This window comes from Musa acuminata, chromosome BXJ1-1 (assembly GCF_036884655.1).
Source record: "Musa acuminata AAA Group cultivar baxijiao chromosome BXJ1-1, Cavendish_Baxijiao_AAA, whole genome shotgun sequence".
Lineage (NCBI taxonomy): Eukaryota > Viridiplantae > Streptophyta > Magnoliopsida > Zingiberales > Musaceae > Musa > Musa acuminata.
Window position 1 is genome coordinate 19080860 of NC_088327.1, and position 25181 is coordinate 19106040.

At 34.8% G+C, this 25181-nt stretch overlaps 1 protein-coding gene across 10 annotated transcripts; it reads left to right on the top strand.

The window, feature by feature from the left end:
- The first annotated feature begins 782 nt into the window (after positions 1-782).
- Positions 783-22965, top strand: LOC103974067 (serine/threonine-protein kinase EDR1). 10 transcript variants are annotated; one of them, XM_065188196.1, is made up of 19 exons: positions 783-1009; positions 1096-1276; positions 3947-4113; positions 5795-6203; positions 6335-6538; positions 9856-10047; positions 10219-10478; positions 11117-11242; positions 11420-11512; positions 13550-13645; positions 15044-15127; positions 15878-16019; positions 17339-17609; positions 19972-20095; positions 20178-20197; positions 20346-20502; positions 22208-22496; positions 22582-22654; positions 22749-22965. In XM_065188196.1, exons 4-19 carry the CDS (start codon positions 5973-5975, stop codon positions 22829-22831), a joined length of 2445 nt encoding a protein of 814 aa, XP_065044268.1. In that variant the 5' UTR covers positions 783-1009; positions 1096-1276; positions 3947-4113; positions 5795-5972; the 3' UTR covers positions 22832-22965. The 10 variants fall into 10 exon arrangements, with proteins under 10 accessions (XP_065044268.1, XP_009387087.2, XP_009387091.2 ...); XM_009388812.3 differs by having other exon boundaries at positions 3947-4014; XM_009388816.3 differs by having other exon boundaries at positions 3947-4007.
- The last annotated feature ends 2216 nt before the right edge of the window (positions 22966-25181 follow it).

Genomic DNA, 25181 nt, shown 5'->3' on the forward strand with positions numbered 1-25181 from the left:
TAAAAATTTTGAAAATTTTCTTAAGAAATTTGATAGTAAATTTATTTTCCAGAATTCCCCTATTTTCTTTCATATACTAACGTGCTTGTTATATTTTTCTCCCATTAATATCTATTTAAAAGATATATAGATTAATTATTATCAGCCGTCCTTGTTAGTGATTGCTAATTCAAAATTAGTAAATATTTAGCAATGTTATGAATGAAGATAAACATAGGACACGAAAAGAAATAATATATTATGACTATATGTATATGATGTAATATTGACTAGGTGTTTGACTATGTACCAGAAGCATTACTTAACCTGCTCCAGTGTTTTAAGGAAGCATGCTTTTCACGTCATTTTTTTTTCTATTGAGTTATTTATAATAAGTTATCCAATATATATATATATATATCATCAAATATTATATATATTAGTTTAATTGATAAAATCTTAATAATAAGATTCTTCATGATATAAAAAAAAATTCATAAAACTATTTGATATATAAACATCGATTCAAAAAATTTATCATTTTTGAATAAAATAATAATATTTCTATAATTATTATATTATTTTAACTCAAAATTAATTATATAAATGCCTGAATTGGATACCTATTTTGAAACCCAATTAAAGCAGGTTGGACAGAGGCGAACATCCGAAACAAACCCGACCCGCTATCGCAAACCCGCATGCGTATGATCGTATTTGTATGCGGACATCCGCTGGGGACCCACCCAGCGGGGAGCGCAGGCTGCTCGTTGATCTGCGTTTATATATACCTCCGACGGCCCTCTCCTGCCGCGTCTTCCTTACTCCTCTCCTTCGCCCCTTGTCCCGCGAATCTGCAACCACGCCCTAGATTCCGTCCTCCGCTCCATCCGGCATCGGGATCGCGATAGTACGGCGGGATGCGGGATTCGAATCACCGGATCTGAGCGGCGGATCCACCCTCCCGAGATCCGGATTCTTGGATGAGGCGGTCGGACTTGTTTGTTCGTCGGTGGTGGATTGACTCGAGGTGCATTGATATGTTTCGCCTCCCTCTCGGTTCTGATCTGGTTTAATCCGGGTTTCTTGCGTGTTTCTTTTGGGGATTTTGAGCAGGTTTCTGGCTCGGTTTATTGAATCTTCGTGGAATCTTCTTTGTTCTGCAGCGGGTGTGGTAGAATAGTATTGGATCTCGAACTTACTCATAGATCGTGGAAGTTCTATCACTTGTAATTCTAGTGCGGATTAGAATTGCAGGTGGTTCGCTTTTGTTAGTTTAACGGCATCGTGTGTCAAGGTTAGTATATTAGGAGTTTCTTAATTCGAAGAGTCTAGGAAATTGAATAGGCATATACTGGTCAATTCCATTATATTTCAGTTTATTGAACTCGATTAATTCGGTGATTGTTATGGAATAATAGAATTGGATGTTGTTAAAGTAGTAATTGGGCAAATATCTAAAGTTATTTTTGTCGGTTGTTAATTGAAGTACCTAGTGGCCATCTATTCCACACTGTCAATACTCCTTTTTATTCAAGAAAAAAATTCTGTAAGTGGATAACATTAATCAATGGCTTATTTTGTTTAACTCGACCTATTTGGTGAACAAGTGGATCTGGAAAAGAAAAAGCTGCTGTTTGACCAGCTTGAATTTGACTTAAACAAACACTATTATAGTCACCAGTAATTTATCAAAGGAGAGTTGGCCCACTTTAATCCTATCCTTAACCATAGTTTTCAAAGTTGAGATTAACACTGTCACTCGCTAGGAGTTGTGCCCTTCTGAATTATGTGTTTGGGAGGCAGGGGAGAAGAGGAGCATCTAACATGCTAGCATCCTTTTTCTTCTCTTGTTTCTTTTCCGTTTTAAGGAATAATGGAGAGAAAAGCATTTTAGAACCAGTTCAGGTATTTGATTCCTTGGTTTAGGAACTAGGGAAAACATAAATGACAAGTTGTTGTGGTCTAATAAGTGGTCAATGTTTGTCCTTTCATCTAAAGGATGTCACCAGTATCATGTTGACTCTCATAACTGATTCTGCAATATCAAATCCCATTCTTAGGATTGAATTGTGGAAAAAAATCCATGAGATGCCAATTTCACTATCATTAATCACATTGCTGGTTCTGCCATTGCCTTTCCCCTCAAACTTGATAATCACCATCTTCATCTTTGTTCTAAGGAAGCTTATCCTTGACATCAAAGATATCACTCGTTTTGGTTCATTTTTCTCCAATATCTGGTTTCTATCCTGTAAATTTTTATTGCACCATTGTGACTCATCACCATTATTAAAGCTTAAATGCTTAATGTGCAGTAGTCTGATTCTTTTCTCTTCGGTAGGCGGTAAGGACATCCTTTTGTCTTTTCTTTGGGATCATCCTTGAACCTCTGTATATGTCTGATCTTAGCTAATATGCAATTATGAATTGGTTGTCATTGTCAGTTTCTGCTGATTTTTCCAGCTCAGTGATATAATTAGACACAATGATATCAGGATTGGTCGATCCATGATATGAAATATGTTAAATCACAATAATCTTCTCAATTCAGATCTTATGGTCAATTCGATTTCATGAAGGATGAGACTAACTTTTGGTCGATTGTGCCACTCGGATTGATTATCATCTAATTCAAGCTGTAAAGTGCAGGAGAAGAGGAGCATAGAACCACCAAACATCACCACCTACTGCCACTGTCTGCTGTTGCTCACTGCAGTTTCTTGTGTCTAACAGTTATTGCCTGTTGTTTAAACAAGCCACAAAATTTCTAAGATCAATATCCTACACATAGATGATCGTTAAAAATATCCTACACATAGATGTTTCCTAGACCCCACCAATATGGGGTCTAGGTAGGTACTTTAAATCGATCTAATAATACCAACATGAGAACACCTACATTAGATCCTATCTAACAGGTGTCCTGAATGTAATCTTACAGTACATGCATGAGAAATGTGAAGTATGAGAGGAAAAGAACATAGCAGAAGAGAAGAAATACAATAAAAAAGAAAAGGAAAAATTCTATAAAATATTAAAATATAAGTTAAGATATTGAAATGTATAGTTCCTTCAGGTGGCAGCTTAGATTTTTAAAATATGTATCTATATATTTTACACTGTTGCTCTATCTAACTTAGCTATGAACACAAGTACAACATCAAGTCGTGATTTTATGGTTGGCTAAATAGATCCTTTCTTGCCATGGACCTTTTTTTCCCACTTCAATAATGTTCCAATTACATAGCTTTAAAAGTAAATGCAAACATTATTGTGATAGTTATTATATGGATGCCATTCTTTATGTGTGCCATATCTATACATGTATTTTTAATTTTTGCCTTGTTAATATATGCCATTCCTTACATTCATATTTTTTATGAATATATATTTATAACTATTTGTTTCTAAAACTCTTAAAGAACTCTTATGATCCAACATCAAGTCCGGATCTTACTTACCTTCAGGATCCTGCTCAATATTGACAACATCGATTAGGCTTAATCACAATACTGCGCTTCCAGCTTTCATATGTCCTGTGATGTGAAACTTAGAAAGTTTTATTAAATGGACTTGTGTAATGAAGGATTATGGAGAAGCTGTAGAGTTTTACTGACAATTTTGATGTTTACAATATGTTATTGCATTATATGTGGCCCTATGAAGATTATGTATATTACAAGTGAATCAAAGGGTTCCTTTGATCTAATGAGACACTAGTTTGACCATGAAAGGGAGTGATGAGTTTTTCTTCCTTCTTTGTAAATGTCTGCAATCTAATAGTGAACTTCGAATAAACTACTGGAAGGATTTTGATTTAACAAACAAAGAGCTTCATTCTTGAGAGGCAAATTAAAGCTGTTGTACTTTACGCTTTCCGTTTGAATTTACATCTAGATGATTTTTCATCATTTCAAATTCTTTTTCTGCTTTATTAAATCTTCAATTTTCATATTATTTTCAGAAGAAGGTATAATTATTTGAAGCATCCGAAATGTAATGCAGGAGTACCTTAACCAATATTGGTGTGTGGTATGGATGCACTGTCTTTTTTAAGCATTTGTGATCATATAATTTCAGTGAAGATGGATTTCATTACTTTACACTTTTGGCTGCTTCCCAATTTGCAAGGTTGAGGATAAACACACATATTTTCTTAGAATTTATGCATGATTCTTTTGATGTTTGTTTAAAACATGAGAAAACCTTGAGCTTTTCATTGTTCCTTCCATCTTATGTTTTTAAAATCTTCCCTATTTGTTGTAGCTATCTCAGTTTGTAAAAATTGTTTCTTAAATCTTCCTTTTCTGTTGTAGCTATCTCAGTTTCCTGGAATTTCATGTGCTTTCCAATACCAACATCTAAATAAATTAACTTCAGCTTTTTTATAAGCTAAGTGTATGCCAATTCTGGTTTCCTTTCATGTGTTATAAAAGTAGTTAGTATATAATAAACGAATAAGGAGTGCATGGTGGTTGATGCATTTATAGTTATACCTTCATGTTATTTACATGCTTAATGCATTCAGGTGATAGGTAAATGTGACAAAAATAACTAGGTTATAACTTGGAGATCGCAATTGATGATTTAAAGATAATGTAGTGAGTGGTTAAAAATGTGATGAGGAAGAAGATATTAGGAGTATGAAGAAAGCATAAAGAATAATAGTAATTGGACACATTTAAAATTGAACTTCAAAACTCAAAAGGAAAGGTTTCTTAAAGATGCAAAAACATATATTTGAAATTACCTAAAATTTGGTTGATAATTTCTCTCTGCATTTCAAAAGTGACTAGTTGATGAATAGAATAATTAAAAAGCAAGGAATACAATTTTGCTTGGTTTGGTACCATATGACAAGTATTTACAGATCCGACCGCCAATAGGCATGTGGATCAGCCCATTTTTAGGCTGTTCATGTGTCCTGTGAATCAGACTGTGAGGCCCTTCCAACTGTTTCAAGCTGATAACGAAGTAGTATCTATAATTATGAGATTATACGAAGTAGCAAGATCTAAAATCATACTATCTACCCCATTCTTCTCCTATATCTAAAGTGCACATGCACTTCTTTAAATTTACTGTATCATCTTCCTACAAGTCGATTCAAATCTCCTTCAATTATATATTTTATAATTAAAATTATTATTCAAATATATTTTCAAAATTATCCTAGAATTCCCCCTTGGATTGATCATTCAATTTAATCTGAGAATCATAAGCACTTGTAAGTTATAACATTTAAATTCTCTTCTACTAGAGTGCAAAATTTTAAAGCTATAATTTTATTCCCAAATTTCCTTATCTCTACATCATTATCCTTAAGTTCCTTATCTACAACAATACCTATATCATTTTCATTTTCAACTCTTGTTGTATATAAAATTCCAAATCTAGTACTACAATCTCTTTAGACCTTTTCCCTACCCATTTACTTTATTATAGATAAATTATGATAATTCTTCTTTGGTCATTGTAGTTTCTAATTGTAAACCTTTCCTGAAAGTGTTTCTATATTCCAACTACTAAACTTTAGTCATGGATTTACTTCTTTATCCCTATTGATGCAAGAGTACACTAATTATAACAAAGTCAATATCTAAGCTTCTAAATAATTCATATTTTATGTAAATATTAATTTTTTTATGAAGGTTTTATATAAATGAATTGCCTAATATACGTGGTATTAAATATTATTTTGAGGTGTATTGCATATCAAGGAAATATCTTGTTAGACAATTAGTAACTCTTGTAGCCAAATTTTCTATACCGACTTGAAAATCTGATATTATATATATATTTTTTCAAATAGCCTCATTCAGGTTTACACAGATTGGAAAAAAGATGACAGATAGGCTTGCGAATTGTATTACAGAAGGAAAAATATGCAGACTGACAAGGAGTGGTCTAAGATATTTGTGTAGATAATATATGGCTTCCGTGGGGTGAGATATGGGACAAAATGATATTATATTTCATACTTTTGGAAAATGGACGATATGTCAGGTGATTCAGCAAGATCTGAAGAAGGGAATTCTGGTGCTGCTTGGTGGCCCTCACATTTTATAGAAAACTTGCAGTCTGTTTCTTTGGATCCACGAAAAGAGAGTACATGCAGGGTTGGGAAAGCTGACCTTTTCTCTGCTACTGCTTCACAGCTGTTGTGGTCCACCGGAACATTTTCTGGTTCAATACCTAATGGGTTTTATTCTGTTATCCCAGTAAGCATTAATTTTATCTCTATAGATGTTTCTATTCCTTGGATACTGTAGCACTAAAGCTCTGTCAAGTTGTTTTTGCTGTTCATTATAAGTGCCTAAAAATTATCTTTTTTGTGGATATATTTGTGCAGGATAAAAAGCTCAAGGAGCTTTTTGACACTATCCCTTCTCCAGATGACCTTCATTCGCTTGGTATTGAGGGACTTAAGGCTGATATCATTCTTGTAGATGCGGAGAAGGATAAGAAGCTTTCTATGTTGAAGCAGTTGAGTGCAGCCATGGTGAAAGGGTTGCACAATAATCCTGCTTTACTAATAAAAAAGATTGCTGGACTGGTGAGATATCAATTCTTCTTCTTTTCCCTTTCCCTTTTTTTTGTGGTGATATTTATTTTCATTTGATTGGGTTTCTGCTCCCAAGTAACACAAGAAAATTTCTTTTTTGTTTTTTTCTCTTCTCTAGATCTTTGTATCCTTCAGCTTCATGTTTTCTTATTGTTTTCTTTTATTGGGTGTTTACCAGTTACTTGACTATTTTTTCCCTTTTCTTATAAATGCTTCCTCTTGATTTGTCAAAAATAATACATGATTGCATAATAATATGTATTTATTTTACATGTTTCACTTCCATATTCAGGATTGGCTCCAGTAATATGTGAAATTAGGTCCTACAAAATGGTTCAGGTTATGAATGCTTTATTATCTATTATGTCATGGATGAGCGTACGAACAAGGTCTTCTTGCATTCTAGTCATTTCCTAAAATTTGCAGGAAACCAAAAAATAAAAGAAAAAGAAAACAGGCATATTTTCTGGTCAAATCAATCTTCATGTCTTTATGCTCTTCTCCCCCTTGTATATACACAGCATATAGTGGGTTCTTGATCTTGCTATCTATCTTTTGACCATTCACCTGTAGGTATTTTTTGGTTGATGAGGAAACTATCTCTTTCGGTATGTGTTGTTTATATTGAAAGAAGCTTAACACTTGAAATGCAAGAGAACTATCAATGATGACATGTCAGGTTTGTAATATTTTAACATTTGGATTTTATAATAATATGTTGTCATTTACTAAACTTTAAACAAATGCAAGGGTTCACATCATCTGATCATTAAAAGGTAAACTGCAGAAGTAAATTTTCTGAGGAGCAAAAAAAAAACTACTGGATCTGTTGTCAATTCTTCATCTCCTAGGAAAATCTGGGACTGAATCCTTCAGTTTTCTAGATAAGTTGGATACAGTATACGTTCTAAACTGAATATAAACCCAACCAATTTAATCACCCATACCATTTCTTGTGATGGCTTTAGGAGTCAACATGTTGACTCTGTACTAGGTCATGCACTTGACTGATCATATGATTTGTTGTCTCGAGCAAACCCTTGTAATATTTAATTTTGGGTATTTATCCAGAGCAATGATGATGACATGCTGTATATTTGCTGATCTCATACAATATATGTATAAAGTATAAACTACATGACTTGTCTTCCTATCAATCAGTTGAAGACATTAATTAAAATATTATCTTTAAAATGGTTTCCAAGCAACTTCCTATCGCATGTCAGACTCTCTTGGACTCACATGCACACATACACACACATTCTTACCCATGTGCACACCCAAACTTCAAAATACATCTCCTGCGACCCACAGAAGAGGGAGTTTTTGTAGTATTTCTCTATCCAAAACTTTAAGAAATGATGTCTGAATCAAGGATAATTTTAGCTAGTATGTATTGGCATGGCTGAAACTTAAAGCCATGATCCTGACTAGGCTGTCTACTATTATACTTATCTGGAGCATTAAGTAAGAACTTGTTACATGGACCATTAAATTAGATACATTCGACGGATTTAAGAGAAGCAAATGTTGGATAGTCCATTGCCTAGTCAAATAAATAATTATATCTTCTATTCCAGTTCATGTGGAATTCAGAACTGCTTTCTAGGTTAATTACTATTGTATTGACCTTCATGGGAAATTAGTCGCAGATATGTTGTAGTGTAACCATTTCTCTTGATGAGAATTCAAGGACTATGTTTGAGGCAAGGTTTAAAATTTTGGTTACCAGACCCATGCTGTTATGTTTGAACCTATTGTGATACCATTGAGGGAGGGAGAGGAGGGGAGGAAAAAGGACGAAGAAGAAGAAAGAAAGAAGAGGAAGAAGGAAGAAGAAAGAGGGGACGGTAAAGGAGGGAAGGAAGAGGAGGCAGTGAAGGAGGAGGAAGAGGAGTTGTACTGGAGCAAGTGATAGGAGATGGAGGAGAGGAGGTGCATTGGAGCAGGCAACAGGTGGCCAGCGACAATAGTTTCATTTTGGAAGGCAATGAAAGATACTATTGAATTAGCTCAAAAGGAATTCAAGTACAAATTGCAAGGCAGATCGATGAAAAGGAAATTGCATGTGTGAATGGATTAGAGAGGGCAGGGTTCCCCTACAAACAATTCGCTCTAAAATTGATCATTGTTCATATACAATTCAAACTATCTATGGAGTATTAGGCATAAAAATTTGGATATTTGTGGATGAGGAATAATAGACCTTTATTTATCTTGCCTTTCTGTGTGGGCAAAAAATGGGTGAAGATCTCGCTAGCATGAGGAGTTGTGTCCCAAACCCTAGTTAAAAGGAAAAAATATTATATATATTTGGGCTGAATCGTGTACTGATTGTTTGTTGGACTGGTAAATACTGGTCAAACCATACCGAACCAACCAGTTTACCAAACCTTGGTTGGTACTTGGTACTGCTTTGACTGAGAGACTATGGGTGAAAGGAGGGGAGGAGGAAGAAGAAGATTGGTAATGGAGGAGGAAGAGAAAATGGGGGCAAAGGAAGAGGTGACACAGAGAAGAAGAGAAGGGGGAGGCATTCCAAAGGTGGAGGAGGCAACATCCCAGTGACGCAGGATGGCAGAGAGAGAGACCTTTGAATTTACAGTAGACAAGGTGGGGAAAATAGAATAGGAAAAGAGGATGTACGCCGCCTTTATCATCAACCCAAGAAATAATAACAAGAGATCCTTATAACTCAAATTAACCTGTGAATCCAATCCTCTAAACTAAGGCTTGCAGTCTTCCTTGTAAGCAAGCATTTGTTTACCTGAGACTACATTCCTTCATGTGAAAGAACCCAAAGGAAGCAACGGGAAGTCACTGATCAGGTCATCAAAGAAACCTTCTGCAGCTCCCAGCTCGCTAAAAAAGCTGGCAATGTCATCCTCTAACAGCTCAATGCTTGTCTCGTCCAAGAGCTCCACCTTCACTCTCTCCTCATGCATCAAGTCCCTGTGCCTCCCATGAATGGATCTCAGGTCTGCTGTTACAAGCTTAAGAAAAAAGATAGCTGTTAGAAGCTTCCGAAAACAGAAAAAGAAAGTAGGGGCACTGGGTGGTAAGCCTATCTCATTATTCCTTGGTTTTTAACCATTAAAACTGAGGAGTAAACCTGGTTCGGCAGGGTTACCAGGATGGTAATCCATGTTTTGGACTGGATCGAGTGAAATCATCTGGATTATGTCTTATTGGTTTTTTATTCCTTGGTTTAAGGTACATGAATGTGAATCTTTACTAGTGTATAGTCATCATTTAATGTAATACTTGTCTTGAACTTTATATTTGTCTGATACTTAATGTTGGATCAGGTTTTTGATTTTTACAAGCGCCCAAATTCAGAGCGAAGTCCTGCAAAAGCTGCTGTAGAGGATGCACCTCATTGGACGGATAACAAAGGTATCCAACTGTTGGGCCAGATTAAGCATGGATCATGCCGACCTAGAGCAATTTTGTTTAAAGTTCTCGCAGACTCTGTTGGTCTTGACAGTAAACTTGTGGTGGTAATTTATCATTTACTTTTCAACAGTATGATTATATCAATTTTTTGGTATATTAACTTCAGGTGTTTTTATTAAATGAATTATATATATATATATATGTATATATATATATATCGTAGATTACATATCTAAATGGTGTCTCTTTTTTCCTTATAATTCTTTTCTTTGCAGGGCCTTCCTAGTGATGGTAGTGTTGAATGTGCAGATTCTTACAAGCATATGTCTGTCGTGGTTGTGTTGAATTCTGTGGAACTACTTGTTGATCTTATGCGCTTTCCTGGACAATTAATTCCATTTTCGACCAAGGCTATATTTATATCCCATATTTCTGCAGCAGGGGAAAGTGACTCTGCTGAGAATGATTCTTGTGATTCTCCTCTTGAACCCAATAGCCCACTGTATGGGTTTCCTGACAAACTGGATGCTGAAGAGTATGTTATTTGCCCTATTACTACTGATTAACTTCCACCTTTTAGCATCCAGCTATGAGGAAGTGTCATATTAGAAAACTCTATTTGACTATGAACTCAGTGAATATTGTTTCTCTTCCTAATAAGGGCTGATAATGTTTTTCAATCTGATGTGCAATCGGTCACCTTCTGTTATTTTTTCAGAACTATACCTGTGGAATTGAAACACCTAAACCAGTTAATTTGATGCAGGTGCAATCCTATTTGCAAGTTAAAATAGTAAATTTTGCTTCTTATGAGAATATTTTTGTGTTTTCTAGGTTATAATGATTTTGTTAGGTGTGGCTTCTTAGAAAAAAACACCTCTTATCTGGTTGCCTATAAAAGCAAACATTGGTCTAGCATGTTAGCATAAGCCTTATTAAAATATTTTATGGTTATATGTTCTTCATGCCTTCTTAGTCATACTTATTTTCAGTTCTTTCTCTTTCTAAAGGTGAAATTACTGCTGTTTTTTTTCTTGTTTTCAGTTTTCTTCTGTTTCTAAGGAAGTTACTGATTTTTTTTTTCCATCCAACTCATTCTTTTCTTGTTGTCCGTGTTCTAGTAGTATTAGATTTTCTTCTATGCTTCTTAATATTCTCTTCCTTTTATAACAGTCTTGAACAAGAGGAGAACCCCCAGTCTTTGCATCAGAGTAGAGTGGATGCATCATCTAATCTAAATGGTCGATCACTGCGTAATATTATACTTAGATCAAAAACTTTTATGAAGGGAAAGCTAAGGTAATATATATAGTTTAAGTGGTTAAACTATGTTTCTTGTTTTTTTTGCATGTTTCTTTGCTAGAATTAAACTGAAGCTGTGGATTGTTTTTTTGCTTTTTTTTCCACTTCATATATGCAAAGTGAAATTTCCAAGTCTCATGTTTGTTCCGTTGACTATTTTGATTACTTGATCAGTGTATCTCATAGTGAATCCAATATTGCAAATGCTCTTGTGAGGTGCAGCCAGAAGAAAGTTGTTAGAGAACAGCAACACACATCTAGTTCAAGGTTATTGCTTTCTGAACTTAATATGTATTTTTTGGTTCTCATTGAATATTATATTTGACATAGTTTATATTGATGATGAGTCTTATTTCCATGTTAATTTTTCTCCACCATGACCATCTGTATGCAAGATTTAGAGTTGTACATTTGAATATGATAATCCTCAGTCCATGAATGAATGGGAGCTGTTGAATGATGTACCCATTTTTATACTTCTTATTCCCCAGGGACCAATTTGTAAAAACTTCAAGCTCATACAATGAAAACCTCCAGGTTGTGAGATAATCGATCAATCTAACACCATTTTCTCAAAAAAAATATTATCAATTAAAACCTCCAGGTTGTCAGAGCATGATTCATCAATCATGGAGTTTAGCAGCAAGGAGAAAGAAGAAAATAGGAGGTCAGGTCGGGTTCTCTGGCTCTAATTGTGCCTCCATAAGGTGTCAAACTTCAGATTGTGATTGCAATCCAATAGGACATCACTGCATGTTTTTATCCAGTGGTACATAACATGTTTCAGCCTGTCGTTGGGTTGCCTGTCCTATAAGATTCATGCATAGTCGTATTCTGCATGGTCCAGTTGGTGGATTCCACATGGTCTGAGTGCTCGTGGGCCCTTTGCAATGCAGTCTACGAACTCGTGATTCAATTGCATTGTATCATATGGTGTTTCAATACTCTGGACTCCTATGCTGCCAGAGAGTTCGTGGGTCCCATGCTGCCTGAAAAATTGCAACTCCTGCATAGTGACGTAGTCATGGCTACATAACCTAATGCAACATGTTCATATTTGTAATTTCTAGATTTTACCTCCAACATTTGTAGTGCTATATCTCAAACTAATTGAAGGTTGGAGTGATGCATTAGTATTTAAAATAAGAATAAATACAACAGGCCAATATTGTGCAGAAGTAGGTAGGCTTTTGCAGAAACTAGACTACTATCAGGATTTTCATGCCGAATGTCCAAACAATGTAGCTAAGTTCAGAAGTTAATGAAGGAAAGAATTAATAGATTCCTACCTTCTACTCATGCTGAGTTTGATACAATTAGAGTCTGAGTTCTTGGAGGTTGTGAGAGACATGAGCCTATGTGCAACAAGAGAAGAGCAGAAGAAATGGTATTTTACATTAGGTCACCTAATAGAAATCAACTTTGGTTATCTCATATGTTAAAGATTGTCAAGTGAAGCTCGAACAGAGCATATGGTCAGATCTTATGATGAATTAAGATAATCTCAATTGATCACCATGGAAAAACTTGACATGCTTGAGGCAGCTGCTGGAAGCACAATGTCCTACTATAAGATGATGAAGGAGCAATGGACCAATGTGAGAACTATAGGGAAACAGGCTTAACAATCAGAGATAGTTTTTGGCTTCTACATAGGAGTGCTCTCACTTAAATTCTGGATGATTATCTCAAAAGGAGGCTCAGATGTGTGGCAAAGTGACATCGAAGCTAGACTGACACCAATTATATATCTTCCTCTACCCCTTTTGTCTCTACCTCAAATTTTGATCTCTTAGGCATTTTGGTTAATGCTATTAATTCTGTTAGAAACTTCCCTTGTCCCTGGGTTATTGTTTCCAGAAATTTTGGTATATGATTGGTTTATACCATCATTTCTCATCATTTTTTTTCATTCATCAGGCAACAAAAATTCATGTTGTGGTTGGTTCCTTGTCCTTTGTCAGGGAAAATAATTCTCTTGTTCATAAATCTGATCATTCTTTTATCTTCTCCCATACAGTGCCCCTAGCTTTCCAAATAATCTATATATTGTTGCCATTGCTAAGAACACTAATTGTGAAGTTGTTTTTGTCCATTCTGATGGGAATAACAATTGGCCATGGCAGAGTAAAGCATCTAGACTAACTATGAAGAAATGCATCTTTGTGAATATCCAATTATAGTATTTTGATTACTAGTTTCCTTTTAATTCCTTTGTGAACACATTCATTTCTTTCCATTTACCTGCATAGCATTTATTTCCAGCATGCTCAGAATAACAACATTTTTGGTTCTTGTTTGCAGTCCGGAGCATCCCCTTTATAAAGCAGGGGGGTGGTCCATGCTTAGTGGCGACAGGCAACCATTTAGAGAATTTGCTGATGGTGTAGATGCATCAAGGTACATTTTCTTTTTCATTTTAGCATTTAATTATAGTTATTCCTGTCTTTTGTCATGCTATCTTTGACCTTTAGTATATTGATATTTGTGGATCCTGTACAACAGACAGTTTAGGGCTAATTTTTAGCTTGCAAGTTTTCTGGTACAGTTCAATGTATACTTCCCTTGGGAACAATAGTTCTTTAAAAATAAAAGTTCAATCATAGGTACTTAATCATAGATCCCTAATTTGAGCCAGTTACTGCATCAGACCTTGTAATCTGCCTCAACATTAATCATTGTATGAATATTCTTTCCGTTGCTTTGCAATGTCATGATAACCTCTTAATTTCTAAATCCCACTATCAATGTGCCTCTCTAAATTGGATGAGTTGCATGAAAAAGAAATTCCTTTTTTACAGTGTGTTTAAATTTTATTGTAAGTTTTGTTAGATTCAGATGGTATTTTGTCATTTTGTATGCATTCCATTGGGTGAACTAGGATTTTCTGTAGGAGTACCATCTACAAGGAAAATTATCATAGTTCTCTACTAAAGTCATATTTTAATTCACTCAAAAGACTTAAAGTTACTGACTTTTAGTTCATAGCTTCTGTAGGTTATGTGTTTTTTCTTTTTTTTTGGTGATATTGTTTGTTTTGGGAAGGGGGGGAGGCGCATTTGTGGTTTGTAGTATGTCCAGGAGAAAAGTGTGTTCATAAGACTGTTTAATATAAGGTTAAGGTTGTAGAGACATGCTAAAATTTGCTTTTAAGTGGAACAATATTATCTGTAATATAAGGTTAAGGTTGTAGATACATGCTAGTAGTATGTTGTTTAACAATTTCTTTTATAATTTGGAATGGAGTTTACATCTTGTGCAGCTATCTTGATGAGTTTCCAATGAATTTTACATCTGTATAAAAAAAGTTATGGTAATATTTCTTGTTTTATTTACTTCAAGGTTTGACTTCTCGTGCTGACCAGCTGACTGGCAGTACATTATTTACTGCTCTGTTCCAGCATACCAACACATGGTATGCCAGGGTGTGCCGACGGGGACTCGGGTGATCCATGTCTCGATTGCCCGTCAGACCTGTATGTACAACCCATACCATACCGACTTGGGCGGTACAGCAAACCTTGATTTTCTTATTGCAGCTTTTCATTATACTCATAACTTGTAAAGATTTTGGTATACTTGGTTCATCATATCAGAACATGATTCAATGACATATGTGCCACATGCTTGTTGATGTATGTGTATATTGATATTTGAGCAATTAGTTTCTTCCCCTTTTTTGTGTACTTTTGTTTTTTCTCCTCAAGGGACATCTTGTTGCTCTTGGTGTTGCATGTTGGTTCGATATTCTATTTGCAGCCAAATGCAAAGTATTCTAGTTTCATGATGCACTTGCAGATCAGATGGCGGATCAACTTCTGACGTTCATAGAATAAGAAGAAGTATTAGCATTACGCCCGAAATTGGTGACGATATAGTGAGGTTGTTTTCTGTTTTAAATTATCTTATCGATGCCTATAATTCGTTCGTACATAGCTCCACAACTTTGATGTTGCATTCAATTTTTAATATCCCTTTGTGTTTTTAGACAATTTTTTCTTTTGCATTCTGCTACAAACATTTCCATATGTTCTCCAAGAAAATTATGTTACCATTTTATGTTTGACATTTTACTTCAAAACATGTGACAGGTGCAAAATGCATATTAATCCAAATAATTACAGATAAGTATTCCGTTATAATTTCAGATACTAATGTGGCTCAACAGTTTGTAAAAAGTACAATAAATTTCATCACCCAGAACTACACATTATTATCCTCTTTTGATTTGCTCAAAGAAATGAGATATTAGTCAGCATCAAACTTCTGAAACTATATTTATTAGCATACTTTTGTGTCATAAGTTATTATGGAATGTTTCAATGATGATAAAAGCTGTGGGTCATTGTGGTTATCTGAAGATAGGTTTATAAAATTAGTTCAAGCACATGTTCATATCTTTATTAGGCAATGAAAAATGGTGATTTATATTACATTTGTGTTCTAAACTTGGTTCAGTTCTTTATGTTTATAATATGCAGTGACGTGATCCTTGCCCTTTTCTAAGACTTGCAGTGACCAATAATTGCTACTTTATTGTCATATCTTGCTTTGAACAAATACAAGATCTCAATCTCTTGTTATCATTTGAGTCCCATGTTTTAGTGATCTTCTCTTCTTGATTCTTACCAGGGCTGTTCGGGCAATGAATGAAACTCTAAAGCAAAATCGTCTCCTGCGGGACCATGGTGATGAAGGTTCATGCTTGTATGCCACAAATGACAAGAATCAGTTGAATGAGCCACCAAAAAATGTATGCTTCTCTGTACCAAAGGTTAGTCGATTTGCCTCTTATTGTCATATTCTAAGATCGTATTCATTTAGACACCAGAAATAGTTTGACTATAGGTGTGAATATACACCAAGTTAATATGTATGCAGATACATTCTTAATGATGTTATGGATCATAATGCGATTCCATGATTATGGCCATCCTCATATGGGACCTTCAATGTCCCTCTTGGTTTTCTATAAACTTTGTGGAGTTTCTGTGTTGAACTATTGATATTTCAAAGCTGGTGCTAGTACGGATGTGAATATGTATATGTATATATATTTGTATATATATACATATGTATACATATATGTACATATGTACATATGTACATAGATATTTACATAAAACTAAAATTTTGTTCCAATACTGGTTCAAGTAACCAATTGGACCGGTATATTAGGCAGTATACCAACTTGTATCTGCTCATACTCATAGAATATATCTCTATACTGGCAGTTGATTGGACTGAGAAACACTGGACTCTACTAACTTGTACCATTGAGATCTGAAACCTTCACATATATCCTTGAGATACTGGATTATTGTTTTTTGCTATCATAGCTTTTGTTAATTTCTGCTCTTTCTTGTTCATCTTCTATTACAAAGATAAAAGCTGATTCTGTCTATTAATTTTCCTCACACTACTTTTTTTGGAATTATGTGCATATAAATTGCATATGTACTTACAAAATCCTGGTCTTATAAGACTATCAAAGGCAGTGACGGACCGTCTTTTGGGTACTTTTGGGTCAACTATAAGTAATGTCTACAGATTTCTATGTGGTAGATTGTTGTATACATTGCTGGTGGTCCTTCAGTATTTTTCTACATGTGATGCTACTTTATATTTCTGTAATTTTTTATTCTCAAAATGGCTGATTTTTCTGGTGTATTGATGAACATAGGTGTATAGCTTAATATATGCTCTGATTAGCCTGTTATGGGATTCTGCTAAACGTGCCATTGATGTTGTCGAGTCGCAACTCTTTCTTGGAGTTTACTCATCTTAGGAAAGATAGACTTGTTCAATCATGGAGTCAATGTTTGGCATATTATCTCACTGATATTGCTTTCTGATATTTCTCATGATAAAACTACTTTACATTAAGCTAGTTCTGATTAGAAAAATGGATATCAATTGTTGCCCTCATTTTTCATGCTTGCTCCACATTCATTGCTAACATTCCAGTGTTTCGCAATAAGATGGTAACACCACTTATCATCCATATTGCATTTTGTGGAATTTTAGTGTTTTTGTAATTTTAAGCAGGTCATTTGTGCTTTGGGCCTCATATTACTCTGATTTGATGGCTAGGATGAAATATCATTTGGAAATTCTGGAGCATATAATAGCTCAAGAAAGCAAACAGGTTCCAGTCAGAAGGCTATGTCATTGCCTTCATCTCCTCATGAATATATTGGTAAGAATTCTAAGAGAACTGGGGATTCTCCAAGAACAGAACATATGGTATCAACTTGGAACAAAGTTTTGCAGTCATCTCCATTTCTCAATAAGCCTTTATTACCTTTCAAAGAGTGGAACATCAATTTCTCAGAGTTAACTGTTGGCACGCGTGTTGGAATAGGCAAGTGATCTATTTTGCTTGCATCTTATTTTCAGATTTCTGTTACTTCTGATCAATAAAGTAATGATTATATAATTTTTTTTCATTAGCTTGTTTCTGTGACTCTAACCTATGCCACTGGCTTTATTTATTGTTTTGCAGAAAGTTAGGATAGTGAATGGAAGAATTGATCTAAAAAAGTGTTGCCAATCTTTTGATTGAATCTCTGTTGTCCTCTAATTGATAGTATTAGCTTGGCTTTTTTTTTTCACAATAGTCCATTTTTGGATTCAACTAATATTGGTTAACATATGTTGGCAGTTACAAACTATGCTCATGTTTCATTATTTCCTTCTTCAGTCTACATTCTTTTTACAATCTCAAGGTGATTTTTTTCTTTGATTCTTTGCAGAAGGCCTGTAGATACATCTGGGATAAGTTTTGTTTTGCATCACATTTAAAAATACCAAAAATTTTCCATCTAGATGATTGTGTGGGCTTTTTCCATTATAGAAATCCAATGGTATAAAATACTGTAACATCAACTGTTTTGTTTCCAACAGTGTTATGTTGCCAGCAAAGCACCTTAACAAATGCTTAATTGAGTTAAAGTTCTCTTATTATTTCTCTTCGATATAAAGATTCAGGATCTGAAGTTTCTTTCCACTTTATCATCTGTTTGCTGTGACTGTATAATTTGTGCTCTGAGAGTAAACTGAATTATTGTAGATTTTTCGAACAATTGGATTAATTTTTTTACTACACAAAATAGAACTTACTCTCTTCATCCTAATATTTTATTATCGTGCTTTGATAAATACTGAACTAACTCCCCTGTTAAATGGACAGTACAATTCAAAAATATGGATTTTCTAAGTTCTTTGATTTGTATAAGAGGATGGTCATCTAATTAATGGCCCAGATATCCTTGAATAGTCAATTCTGTGATAAAGGATGACTAGTGGTGAAGCAGGTAAATTAATTGGTTAAGGAGTTCAGTTCATTGCTGAATTCAACAGCAACATGAGGGGATGCTAAATAAAAGATAAAAAAGGAGATTTACTGGTAACAGTTGTCTACATGTGGGGGAGCTGACTTGACAGGAAAAAAAAAAGTCTCATGAATTTTCTTAGCGAAAGATACTTAGATTAAGCTCTGAAAGATCATAAAGGAGTTTTACTGGTAACAATTGTCTACTTGTGGGGGAGCTCACTTGACAGGAAAAAGATCTCTCATGAATTTTCTAAGTGAAAGATACTTAGATTAAGCCCTCCTACGAAGTGCATATCTAAGCAACTGAGAGGAATTTGAATAGTAACCCTTTAGGTTCCACAATGGGCTGCTATCTTGCCCAGTGTACCAAATTTAAAAGGTTGATATGTTGCATGATGACTGAATATTTTTAGGTTTGATGTATTGTACCATGCTTCATGATTTACTAACAGAATAGTCAAATAGGCCTTTGTGTTTAGAGTCTTAGGCTAGTGTATATGTCAGCAAAATATAGCTCAGGAAGGCCCATCAACCATCTAAAGAATTCAATGCCACTGCCAGTGGAGTAAAGGAGAATAATTTAATTGGAGCAAGGATAGTAGGATAATAAGACCATTTAATTGTTGTGAGTTTATTCCTGATGTATTGGCTTTTACCAAAGTTGATTTTTGATGTACCTGGACATTCCCCTCAACATGTTGCTGTGTTATGTACTGTTTCTTTGACACATACTGGAGCCTATACCATTGTTCATATTGGTCTATATGTTGATAGAATACCTCAGGCCTTTTCAGCATTGTCACTGGCCTGCATAGTTGCAACTGATATCTAAATATGGAATTATTAGTGCTACATTGTCTTATAGCCTATAATTTATTATGTTTGATTGTATAAAACTTATTTTAAGTTGGAACTTTTCCATTATGTACTGTAAATCCATTAGAAAGGCATGTAACTTATAGAAAGAAAGCTCCAACAGGCATGCTGTTGTTCCATATATTGACTGCAAAGTTGCAATTTCAGCACATTCTTAAGCCCTTATGGTAGATGATACTGTAACGAGGCAGAAAAGGATTTCATGGTTTCAACTTTCAATACAAGTCTATAAGCTATATGAGAATATTGGTTGGAAGCATTCCAAAATTCTCCAATTGGAGTCATACATCTTTTCTCTCCTATACACATGTACATGACATGTTTCTATTGCATCTTTTGCTTTCACTTGCGGGAGAGTTAAATACAATTTCTTCTTATTGTTTAATTGTATCGAGTGCAACCATCATGAGTAATAGTTTAATGTTTTATTCCTTCTCTCTTATTTGCCATGCCAAGCACTTAATCTCCTGACAGTAAGAGAACACTAGGTTTAAAGGAACTTGGTTTACCTCAGGATTCTTTGGAGAAGTTTTCCGTGGGATATGGAATGGTACTGATGTTGCAATAAAAGTCTTTCTGGAGCAAGATCTGACAACTGAGAACATGGAAGATTTTTGCAATGAAATCTACATACTAAGGTTTGATATTCTTCCATCTAGAAAGCTCAGTTTTTCTTTCTTCATATGCTACTCTTCTGACTATACAATCTTTCTCTTTCAGCCGCCTTCGACATCCAAATGGTAATGTACTGACCCCATTTAAATATTCTTGTTGATCTTTTCAAAATTTGAAACTATAAAGTGTAAATTATATATATTCATATATGTACATATATATGGTATTCTGTATAGATGTTTTTCCCTTATTTTTGTATGTGTTTTTTTGCAGTTATTTTATTTCTTGGTGCATGCATGAAGCCTCCTCACCTCTCAATGGTAACTGAATATATGGAGATGGGATCTTTGTATTATCTTATGCATATGAGCGGCCAGAAAAAGAAACTGAGCTGGCGTAAGAGATTAAAAATGCTTCGTGACATTTGCAGGTATGCCCATATAATTTCCAAACTGTTTTTTCTCCACATTTGACAACATCTCATATATGCTTCTTTATTTCTCTGACAAGAATCAGGCCAGTCTAATTGTATTGCACTTAAAAGCTTATATTGCAGCTTAACTGTTTTCTTAAATTCTTTTAGAGTACTTCAGTATAGATAGTTGCGCTAACATCAGTAAATATGTCAATAAATCTTGCTTCGGTTACATCTTTCTGGTTGAAATGGAGGCTGGATTGTGCATCCTTGCTCCAATTGGTCATTGTAAATTGTTTCTTCGATTGTTGGCTTCATGAATGAATTCTTATGTTTGTTGTGATTGTTTTTTGTTTGAATAATATGAAACATTTAATCCATGACTATTTTTTACCTTTTTAGGCTCATGATTTTCACCAAGAAACCAGATTTTGACCTATCAAGACTGGCTTCTACAATATTTTCAAGTTTTCTAGTCTTTGACTCTTTGTTTGTGTTGAAAACTTGAAATCTTTGGTGTGCACCACCGTGACAAGCACTGGATTGTGCATAAATCTTTGTCCTGTACCTCGTAGCATATACAAAACTATGGGGATTATCTTAAGCTTTCACTAAACAGAAAGCTAACAAAGATAAAACAAGATCAACTGCATTATACAATGAATTAACACTATCAACACAGATTCCATGATATCAGTCAAGATCCAATAAAAAATAATACTAGAGGGTCTTATTGTCGTGAAAAGCTCTTACATCGATATGCATGCTACTCCGAGCAATGACGATTTATGACCTTCAGTTATGGTGTTTTTCTTACATTCTGACGAGCACCTCAAATGTGAGAATATTAGATAGATTTTAGCTCATTGATTGGTGTGGGTTCCACTGATCATCCCCACGATAGGTCTTTCTAATTGGGTTGGGACTCTTCTTAGATAATTCAAATAAAGTCAACAAATGCCAACTATATAAGTTCTCTTTCTCTGTTACTCCTCTCATCCCAACTTTATTTGCTTAGCCCCCCAAATCTCCAAATCCTTGACCTTGTCAATAAATGAGTTTGTTCAAGCTTCCTGATGACATATCCAATTGTTTTTGGATAATAATGTCATATTTTTCATATTGTGAAATTTCAGACTGAATCTTATTGTTAATCCTATTAATCATCTCATTTTTAGAATGAGTTAGGAGACATAAAGCTTATATCTTCATCCATGGGTTTTTAGTTTTATTTGGTTCTTACTAAGCTTTGCCTTCTAAATGAATAATGAAAAGACAAATTTTTCTCCTAACCATATCTAGTCATTTCATGATGACATTGCTTTATGTGCTCCTTTAAATTTCAGAAATCAGTATAGGTTCTTTATGACTTGTATATTCCCTTTAATGAACTATTTCCTGAAAAAACATCTCTCTGTGCAACTGACTTGTTGGCTGATTGGATGTACTGCTTTGGTGGAAAAAGCCAAAGTAACTGTTTGCTGTTGGCATGCTATGATAGTGTAGCTCCAAAACATGATCAGGAATCATTATATTATGTTTTTGGGCATGCATACAATAATAGTAAAAGGAGAAATTATTTGATAACTCCGTGGCTATTAATGTGCATTAGTAGCTTTCGCAAAATGATCTATAGAAATATTTTTCCATAATCTTATTTCTTACTGTAAGTGAACAAATTGGCCTGAGTTTCTGTTTACTTCTTTTTCTGGTGCGGAAGGGGTTTGATGTGCATACATCGTATGAAAATAGTCCATCGCGATCTTAAAAGTGCAAATTGCCTTGTGGATAAACACTGGACGGTTAAGATATGTGATTTTGGGCTTTCACGAGTCATGACAGATGGTCCCTTGAGAGATAACTCATCTGCGGGCACCCCAGAATGGATGGCTCCTGAGCTTATACGCAATGAACCATTTACAGAAAAATGTGACATATTTAGCCTCGGTGTTATAATGTGGGAGCTTTGCACCCTCAACAGGCCATGGGAAGGCACACCGGCAGTTCAAGTAAGTGCACTTTGATTTTTGTCTACAATATCATTGTCCAGACTATCACCTAAGAGGAATCCCCACTTTTATCATCTTTTTTTAGGTGATATATGCAGTTGCCAACGAAGGGACACGACTAGAGATTCCTGAAGGTCCACTTGGCAAGCTAATCTCAGGTACTTTGAAACTGATCCAAATTCTGGTGATATGTCCAGATGCCTCAAATCAACTGTGCTTTAGCAGATACCTAACAGATATTCCCCGTTGCAGATTGTTGGGCAGAGCCACATGAGCGACCGAGTTGTCAGGAAATCCTCACTCGCCTGCTCGATTGCGAATACACACTGTCTTGATATTTTATTGTAGCCTAGTGACATGTACAGCAAGTGTAGAGGCATCTATCTTGGACCGTAGTAAGTTGTAAATTTTCTTCTTGGTGTAATACAAGATCTTCAGGCATCTTTTATCTTATATAGGATTGATACTATTTTGAGTCTCCTTTCCAGAACCAGAAATTGCTGGAACAAGTGCCAATTTTTGTGTGATTTTATCTGGTATAGCAATGAGAAAATTGTTGCATGAATTTGATAAAGATGTTGAGGTAAGGGACGTGTTGTTTTTCCAGAAACAAGTATGATATATAACTGGGTTCGATTGTTGAAATGTGGTTTGTTTTAACTTGGAACTCCTATTTGCTATGTTTCCATTTAAATCGAGTTAGGAATTGCCGTTTGCTCTTTTTACTGCACTTCCCTGATCTTTGGAAACCCAGGATCAAGGTTTCAGATCCGGGCTTTACCTTCAAACGGATACAGATATATTATCCTTGATTTTGTTTCTTTGTATTAATTTTTTTCAATGGTAGCAGACTGACTATACATCTCAATAAAAGATTGTGGAAATCCTAATCAGATTTAAATTTGACGGTAGTGTCTTTCTACATAGAAACATTTGTAAGCTAAATTTATGTGCATTCATCGTGTGTTGCAGCCTAAAAGTGTTGTTAGTTCTAACAACGCAGAAGGTAGTAGTAGTACAAGCAAAATGCTAAGGGGGTAGAAAAAGTATTCCACAGCTGAGTGAGCGAGACTGCTTTGATGCTTATGGATTGATGATTGGTGTAAACAAACTAATGTACATAAATAAGATCTGTAAGACAAATTTATGCAAACAAGAAACTTCTGGGGGAAGAAAAACACAAAACTGTTGAAGGTGCTGGAATGCATATTCAATTAAGGTAAGAAAGGTCTGAAATAAAATAGAGTGCTGCATTTAGGATAAAGCCAGTGTCACATATCTCTTCTACAGCTAGACGAAGAATGCAGGCAATATGTTAAGCTGCTTGAGCTCTCATAGTGTCTAAGTAAAGATGGAAGGGATGTAAATGCTACCAGCTCAATATGTAGCAGTGGAAGGGAAGAAGTTTATGTCCATCTGGAAGACTGATACTTTAAATTATAATGTCTCTTCCTTGCCACTGCTATATATGTTGCTTGCTCCACAGAGGACAGTCTTCTGATGCAGCTTTTAATTAATAGCACATCAACAAATGCATTTTACTTCAATCCAACTAATCTAATTGAGACATTGATGGGCTTTTTATTATTATTCTTAAAATGAAGAGGGAAATCTTGGAGATGTCTTTGATTAAACACGTTGATATAATTGATGATGGGTGAAAAAGGGAGGTTTATTTGTTTGTTGAAGGAGGATAACTTGGTATCTCATACGTCAATGATCCATCCCCCGTTCCAGTGACCCATGGAAGAGAAGAGGTGATGCCCCTCCTCCCCTTCGCCACATTGGACAACGTGATGTAAATCACGATGCATGGACTTTCAATCCCAATCATCCATCTACTATGATTCGAGAAAGTGATGATATAAATCACAATGCAGGTTATGATTGGACAACATCTTTCAATCCACACATCCATCTATTATGATCGGACAACGTGATGTAAATCACGAGACGAGATTTATTTACATAGAATTTACAATTGTGCATGAATGACATACTCCTACACCTACCTATCATATGATTTTACCATCCGATCTGTGTAATTATTGCCCTCCCTATTATAAACATGGTTTGAGTCTAAAGTGAGTTAAAATCAGTTAAAATGTAAAAAAGAAACACTTGCTTATCCAATGATAAATCTTAATGGTCATTTCCACATTCGCCTCCACAATAATGCTAGATTAGATAGATGCACCTTCCCGACTAGCCTAATAAAGCATTCTTTAATTGCAGCCAGCTCATTGTACAAGCAGCCTTTTCCTTGCCTAAACTGTCTCATTGCAACAAAACAAGACCAGTATGAGTTCTTAAAAGAAAAACTCAATCCCCCCTTCATTGGATTTAATCTCGTATGATGTATATGTATATATATATATATATATATATATATATATATATATATATATATATATATATATATATATATATATATATATATATATATATATATATATATATATATATATTGAAGTAGAAGGTTACCTCTTTATTATGCATCTTTTATAATATTATACATTGCTAGAGTGATCTTAAAAAGATATGATCATCATTAAATATTTTATGCATATGATTTTAAAATATTATACACATGGTACATACTCACCTAAATAAAACTAAAGACACTAGTACCCTACCCATAAGTAAGTAGATGAGAAGGTACAAGCTCATACCAACATAGATATA